General features: G+C 37.9%; 1 protein-coding gene across 1 annotated transcript; it reads right to left on the bottom strand.

Annotated features, from left to right (window-relative positions):
* Positions 1–395: 395 nt before the first annotated feature.
* NDUFA4 (NDUFA4 mitochondrial complex associated) lies at positions 396–7,931 on the bottom strand. The gene is made up of 4 exons (XM_082633006.1): positions 7,772–7,931; positions 6,014–6,102; positions 5,253–5,313; positions 396–613 (listed from the first exon to the last, which is right to left on the bottom strand). Exons 1-4 carry the CDS (start codon positions 7,811–7,813, stop codon positions 557–559), a joined length of 249 nt encoding a protein of 82 aa, XP_082489132.1. The 5' UTR covers positions 7,814–7,931; the 3' UTR covers positions 396–556.
* Between the last annotated feature and the right edge of the window lie 224 nt (positions 7,932–8,155).

Raw genomic sequence — 8,155 nt, 5'->3', positions numbered from 1 at the left:
CAACTACAATCCCCAGCCAGACCACAGCGACTAACAACCTTAAAAATCTTCAGCAAAGAGAATGCCATGGTAAAAACCAGCATTAACAACTGCACATACTTCGACATCAGCCAGTAACAGAAATCTAGAGGTTTTCATTTTGCCCATGCCAAAGATGCTTGAATAATCTTGCCAATCTACATTTGATTTCCAGTTCCAGTTCTTAAATATGCCCTAGTGTTACCAATGGCCTACACACAAAATAAAAGTGTTTTATTAGAGCAGCTTAAAGTCTTATTTTCAAATTACACGAATACACAGAAATTCAAGAAACTCCTTAAATTCTAATAGTTTATTTCCTATACCCTAAGTTATAAAATTCAAAGTAGAGTTTCGGCATTAAATAGTGACACACATCAAGTTTCAAACTATTTATTAATCAGTGTAAACCCCATCACAATACACCAACATGATTTTGTGCATTTAGAGGGGAAATATTTCCTGGTTAAGTGGAAAATTGTGCGGATGGCTTCTGGAAGACCTTCATTCTAAGCGGCTTTATAGTGAAACATTTCATTTAGAAGTCTGGACCTTCTTTCTTCAGTTTGCTGTAATCTACATTCACTGAGTAGAACTTGGAAAAGAAAAAAGATATTTTAGATAATCAATCAAATACACAAAGATGGTATAGAAGTTTAAGATTATTTTTATTCAGCTTTCTATAGTAACAATTACAGACATTAATTTTGTATTAGGAATATTTAACAATACAAAAGTCATTCAAACAAAGACATTAAAATTCCAGTTCTTTAATAATGGTTTTGGTAAGGTAAAAATATTCAATCTTCCTCAGAAGAGCAGTGCTAGTATAATCTGGTAGAACCTATAAAAAAATTCTTCTATTTCAAGGTGAATAATTATGAATTTCTTCTGATATATACTTCCAGTTCTTATGTTTTTACTTCCATCTTCACTACGTACACAGGTGACTCTCCAACAGAATAGACAAATACCAGTTATCATCCCTATTTGGTTAGGAAAGGGCTATAATTTAGATGGGAAAGATTTATAGCAATAAAGATTGGCTAGTAATATAAAGTAATACTTTGTTTTGTGTTTGTTTCCATAATTTTTAGATACAAATTGGCCTGCTTTGATGGCTTTTCTGTCCATTTTCTCTCTCTCACTTAGACGTTTCCTTAATTTCCTAACCCAGAATGCATCAAAATCAAATTCATACCTGACCACCTTTGGTACAAAAGCTTTTAAACAGTGCAGTATTTCTGCTTTTAAATAATACTGTATTTTGCAAACTTTGTAATTTCCATAAATTTCCTTATATTCAACTTAAATTAATTTTGGAAATATATCTTACTATCATTACTTTAAAAAACTGCCTCTAACTCTCAACACTTTTAAAAAAAAATGATTTATATTTGATACTGCTCTAGCATTCCTACTGAGAAAACATTAGGATTTGTACATAAGCCCAAACAAAGCTATAATCTTGAGTTTACTCATTCTTGTGCCAAAGAACACTGAAGAGGTTGTGCTATAATTACTTGGAGACTACATTATTTAACTCCAAAAGAACCAAAACTGCAGAATTATCATCATTTTCTTCAGTTTTTAAGCAAGAAGCTCATAAATCTGTGTCCGTTATTTCTTGAAACCCTTTCCTTTATTTCTCCAAACATACCCTAACTTCTTTATCTCTAATTGAAAAATTCTTATTTTATTTGACTTTTTTTTTTTTTTTTTTTTTTTTTTTGGGCCTCTCACTGCTGTGGCCTCTCCCGTTGCGGAGCACAGGCTCCGGACACACAGGCTCCGCGGCCATGGCTCGCGGGCCCAGCCGCTCCGCGGCATGTGGGATCCTCCGGGATCGGGGCACGAACCCGTGTCCCCTGCATCGGCAGGCGGACTCTCAACCACTGCGCCACCAGGGAAGCCCTATTTGACTTTTTAAAAAAGAAAAATTCCCAGGTTGTGAAGCTTATCCTTAAGATACGTACACAGACTTTTATAAACTTTATAAACATAAAAGTATGAATCAGTCATAAAGCAGTATTTTTTGTTCTGACAGTGTTCTCCTATGAAGCAACTGAACTGGACAATGAGACTTAAAAAGAAACTAACTGTATCATCTCTAACATATTAAAAAAATATTAAAGGGAATATTTATAAAAGGAACTGCAGGTTATATTTTAAGAAATAAGTATTTGTTGGACTCTTCTAATAGATCCCAGGCACTGCAGGCAGAATGCTTTATGTTTATCTTAATTATCACAACCTTACTCATTCTTACTTTATAAAAGAAGACACTGAAGATTAAGTTATATGACTTGCCAGAAGCAGGATCAAGCCCCTACACCCAAGCAGAGTGGAAAGGTCACAGAACCTCTGCTAATTTTCTCAAAACTAAGCAGGTTTCTGATGTATTTGCTTTTATTTGGTTCCATGTGCCAGTATCAAAATACTCCGTTGAAGTAATTTTCAAATCTGATTTATTTTTCAGCTTCCATGTCCACATACCTTTTCTCAATTTAATGGTGGCTACCTTTAAGGTTTTTGTAACAATAGCTGGGAAGGCACAACATATTCTGATCTTGGCTTTGGGGCATTTTATTCAGATGATAAGTGTTGCTAGGCCTTTAATGCTTAAATCCTATTTTAGTCCCCTCTCTTGTTTGTATTAGTTAGCTTCTGCTAGATTGTGAAGTAGCAAAAAATAACCACCAAATCTTAGCGGCTTACAAGAAAGGTCTATTTTTCATTCACATTATATGCCATTTATAAGCTGACTGCCCTGTGTTCTCTTCATTCTAATCCTGGGCTGAATGAGTAGCCCTTAACTGTCAATTTGGTCTCATGACAGATGGAAAAGAACAATGGGGGAACTACACACTGGCTCAGAAGTGGCAGATAGCACTTCCCCTCACTTGATTTGCCAGAGCAAGTCACATGGCCAAATCTGATGTTAATAGGCCAGAAAAAAAAATTATCTTAGGTGAGGGAAAGTGAATGATAGAGAAAGAATAATCTAGTCTACTAGTCTTCTAGTCTAGAAGCAGTAGTAGGCATCATCCACTCCAGGCTCACAAGCTTCTGGACTTGGTTCCCTTTTATTTCTGCTTGCAAATGTCCCAATTCTTCTAAACTCATCTCTTGGCAAGTAGAGCCAGCAACGGTCCACAAACATCCTGTTTTCCAAAAATCTTTTGTATGACAAACTCTTTAGGCACATGGTCTTCTTTCCAAGTTATAGCAGGTGACACCTTATCAAATATTTTGCCATTACATGATTCATTTTTCCAGGCTCTAATACCAGTATCTTAGCTATTCACAGCCCAATCTATGCCACACACATTAGTTTTTTGTTGCAGCAATGTTCCATTTCCAGCTCACATGGCCTCATACTGGCAGGTATTTTCATGTTCCAGAACATGAGAATTAGCTTCATTATCATAGTCACCTGAGGAGCTTTCTGAACTACATACGCAGAGACTCCAATATGCTCTTTGGTGGAAGGACTAAGCCCTGTTTTTTTTGTTTTCTTTTCTTTTTTAAAGTTTATTGGATGTGGAATCATTTTCTCCAGAATGGACTAAAATTTATAGGAGAGAAAAAACAGGATGCCTGTGTATCATTTTTTGAGTCAAAATGTGACACAGATTAAGATGGTTCACTTCAGCTTCACCAGTGCATTTTTGTTTGTTTCTTGTAGCAAGATCTGTTTAGAGATTTGGAAGCCAAATTATAATCAGAAGGTTGAGTGGAAAGCTTGCAATCTGTAAAAAGTGACAGTTATCTTAAAAGTTGTTGTCATCAGTAATGACAGCATCCATCTCCATCAAGGAGGTATATCTAAGGGGTCCTGAACTCTCCTCGGTCAAGACACCTCTTCTTGAGAGTGCTCAAAGGAACTGCTATTTTTTGATGAAGCAGCCTGGTGTAATGGAAAATTCATGGCAAGTTACATACTGTAAATAGGTAAATTGTATGGTATGTGAATCATACCCTACTAAAGCTGCCCCCTACCCTTTTTGACATTGCAAGGATTTTTTCTTTGTATGCAAAAATTTTACAGGTAAGTAAAGCTGTGTTTGGGGAATCAATGGTCTCAGATTTTCAACTACATGGATGGACCTTAAGGGCATTATGCTAAGTGAGATAAGTGAGACAGAGAAAGACAAATACTGTATGATATCACTTAAATGGAATCTAAAAAACCTGAACTTGTAAAAACAGAAAGTAGAATGGTGGCGGCGGGGCGGGGCGGGGGTGGGGGGGTGGGGAATTAGGGGGATGTTAAAGGTACAAACTTGCAACTACTAGATCAACAAGTTCTGGATATTTAATATACAATATAGTGATTATAGTCAACAATACTTTATTATAAACTTCAAAGTTGCTAAGGAACTATCTCTTAATTGTTCTCAACACAAAAATGTGATAATTATGTAACATGATAAAGGTGTTACCTAACACTACCGTAGTAATCATAGTGTAATACATAAATGCATCAAACAACAAGTTGTACACCTCGAGCTTATACAACATTGCACGTCAATCATGTATCAATAAAACAAATTAAAAAAAGTAAATGGCCTCAGTCCATGAAGTCATTCTTCGGAAGAGTAGTTTCACAAACCAGTTTTCCAGAAAGATGTTAAAAAGTGTATCTAGAAGGTTTATGGTAAAATATAAGTTTCAACTGATTTTCATTTCTTCCTACTAATTCTCAGCTGAAATATGTCAACCATACCAAGAAGAACAGCCAACCAAACCAGCCACAAGATTAGTGCTACTCAAAGTGTGGTCCATGGACCAACAGCATCAACATCATCTGAAACCTTATTAGAAATGCAAATTCTCAGCCTCCGCAACAGATCAACTGAATCAGAATCTCTGGGGATGGAGCTGAAGAAGATGCCTATGTACACTGAGGTTTGAGAACCACTGCACTACACTACCCAAGAGCAAAGAAAATACTAAACAAGAATTATACTCTTTTTTTTCTTAGTCGAATTAGTAGAATTGAGCATTATCTTCATTTCACATACAGAGTTTAAAGCCCGTGAATAAAATCCTTAGAAAAAATATTTATTAGAAAAATATGCCATTCTAATTTCACAGAACAATCTAGCAATTCTTCTAAGTTCATTATAACAGAATTTTACTTGCAGATCCAATTTCAAAAAGAACATACCCCATGACAAAGTTTATTAAAATACACTTTCCAGCAATTTTGAAGCAATTTTGCAGCTTACCTTGTACTGATCATTGGGACCCAGTTTGTTCCAGGGTTCTGGGTTATTCTTTTTGTCCCAACTAAAAGAAATAAAACACTATAACTGTTAGAGTAATAAAACACTTTTTAAAACAGTCTTGTACTCAAGAAGCTAACATTTCAAATAGATTAATCCCACTTCCTATAAGGTGAAGGACGGTGTTATTTTCATTATGGAGTTGAGAGATAGGATTCATAATAAGCAATCTCACATAACCAATTAGAAAAAGGTACAACACAGAGCCTCTTGGGGCAGTTGTCCTTGTCCCTATCCCTGTTACAAAAAACTTTACATTTGGCTTTTACTAGTGTTTTCTATTTCATCAATGAAGTGATATATAGAAAACTGCGTAGAAAAGAAAAACAATGAAACAACCTTTTCCATGCCTGTTCTTTTACAACTTCAAAAAGAAGCATTCCCTATTGTGCAAAACAGGCAAAAAACACTTAAACATACCAGCAACCCTGACTGTTTTATAAAAGTTATTATCTCGATCCTCACATTACAAAATAGGTATTAGCAGTTCTACTCAACCAATGAGAAAATGAGACTCAGAGAAATTTAGATAATTTCATGAACCAGAAAAAGTAAATGACAACACTAGAACCGGGATCTGAACTTACTGGATGCCAACAAATTTCAGGTTCTTTCTACTACTTGATGCTGCCTCCCTAGAAAGGCTGTGGCTCCTGAATCAGTTTGATAAACAATCAAAGTTCTGAACATTTTCAAGCACTTACCTGACATCTGGATTGAACAATGCCAGGCGCAAAACATACAGCGCTGCTCCACTACCTCCCGCTCCAATAAATATGAAGAGGGGGATCAACTGGAACCAAAAACAAAACAGACAAGAATCAAGAGTCATCTTCAAATACCTACATACTGATAAAAATAAACAGAAAAACTACAGGAGTTTCTACACATTGATTTCCAAGTCTCAAGCCACTTCTTTATTTATTTATTTTTAATTAATTTTTTTTTTTTTTTTTTTTGCAGTACGCGGGCCTCTCACTGCTGTGGCCTCTCCCATTGCGGAACACAGGCTCCGGACGCGCAGGTTCAGCGGCCATGGCTCACGGGCCCAGCCGCTCCGCGGCATATGGGATCTTCCCGGACTGGGGCACGAACCCGTGTCCCCCGCATCGGCAGGCGGACTCTCAACCACTGCGCCACCAGGGTAGCCCTATTTTATGTTTTTAAAAAACTTTAACAGCTTTATTGAGGTTTAATTTACATGCCATAAAATTCATTAATTTCAAGTATGAAACCACCAATGATTTGTAGTAAATTTACGAAGTTGTACAACCATCCCACGATACAATTTTAGAACATTCCCATCACCCCAAGAATCTCTCATGGCCACTGCAGTCACTCCCCATCCCCACACCCAGCCTCAGGCAACCACTAATCTGCATTCTATCTCTATAGTTTCACCTTCTCTTCAAACCGTCTTTTTAATCTTTTAATCTTAATCTTTAATCTTTTTAACCGTCTTTTTAATCTTTTTATCTTTTGAAAAAAGATAGACCTCATATTGAGGTAAGATTTCTTATAACTACATTCAAAAGAAAGAAATGTAATTTCCAAAGGATGTAAAGATAATTCTGGTTTAAATGTGGAAAAAGTTACATTCAAATTTTAAAATTTCCCAGAAAATATATCGCCTTCTTCACTTAATATTTATACATCACTCCCATTAAATTTCCCAGTTTCTTTCATCTCAAGGCTTGAAAAACAAGCTCTTGGCAAATTACTTAAGCTTGCTTCGATACAGACGTTACGAAAAATAAAAATTCTGTTAAAAGTGTGAATGAGCAAACAGAAACATACCTATTATAAATACCGGTTTTACGCATAATCTCTGAAAACGTAGTGCTACCGACGCTTAATGCGTCTTTAGGCAACTGGGTTTAAGATAAAAATTAAGTACTGACTAACTGATTTTTAGGGCCACAGCACGTTGATATGCAGGGGGAAATGTGAGATACAAAAGAACTCAACTGCGATTAAACTCCGCACTACAAAAATCCTCCCAAATATCAAGACGTCCAGACAAACTGAGCATTCCAAGATCAGAGATCCTCATATTTGCCTCAAAGCCTCATGGTGCAATGCAGTGAATACGAGACTCTAAACAGCACAACAAATAGGGTGCCTGACCTTTCCTGGTCTTTAACCCACACAGCGCACAACTATCCCTCTTGGTCCGACCAACCTGCAAGAGGACGCGCGCCCACCACACAGTTCCAACATTTTATTTTCCTCGAGAGCGTCCCTCACCTTCCGTGTGCCAGGCCAAACCCCGCAATGCTAGGCGTGGAAGGTCAAAGCTCAAGGTCCTGGGGCAACCAGCAGAACAGGACAAAGTGAGACAGGGTCCAGCCCCGAGGAACGGTAAAAGGCTGCGAAGGAGAAAGCTCCCAGGGGACTGAGGCAGCCGCAACCCGACACAGGATGCACAAGTGAAAACACTGGGAAAGGGTTTAAGAACTTACGCTAGGATGCTTCTTGGCCTGACCGATGATCTGGCGGATCATGGCTGCGACAGAAGCCTCGAGGCCAGACGAAGAGAACGACAAACGTGCAAAGCCCGAGACTGAACAGTCTTCGCGCCGAGGAAGGGCGGACGTCCAAAGTCACCCAGCACCTCCTACCTGAAGGACCCCTGGCTCTGAGGACGGCTTGCGACAGGAGGGCCCGGATACAGCTGTCCTAAACAGTGCCTGCTTTGATCCAGCAGCTCTTGCGCCCGCCTAACCTGTTCAAACCAACAGCGTTCAACTGCAAAGTGAAACATTCTCATTCCTATGCTATTCATACTTCTGATGGGTAATTTTTTGCGTCAAAAGTAGAATCTTTCGATTGACTACACAGGCACT

This window comes from Mesoplodon mirus (genome assembly GCF_964341445.2).
Source record: "Mesoplodon mirus genome assembly, chromosome: 9".
NCBI lineage: Eukaryota > Metazoa > Chordata > Mammalia > Artiodactyla > Ziphiidae > Mesoplodon > Mesoplodon mirus.
Note: the sequence above shows the minus strand (reverse complement) of the source record. Positions and strands in the feature narration are given on the sequence as shown.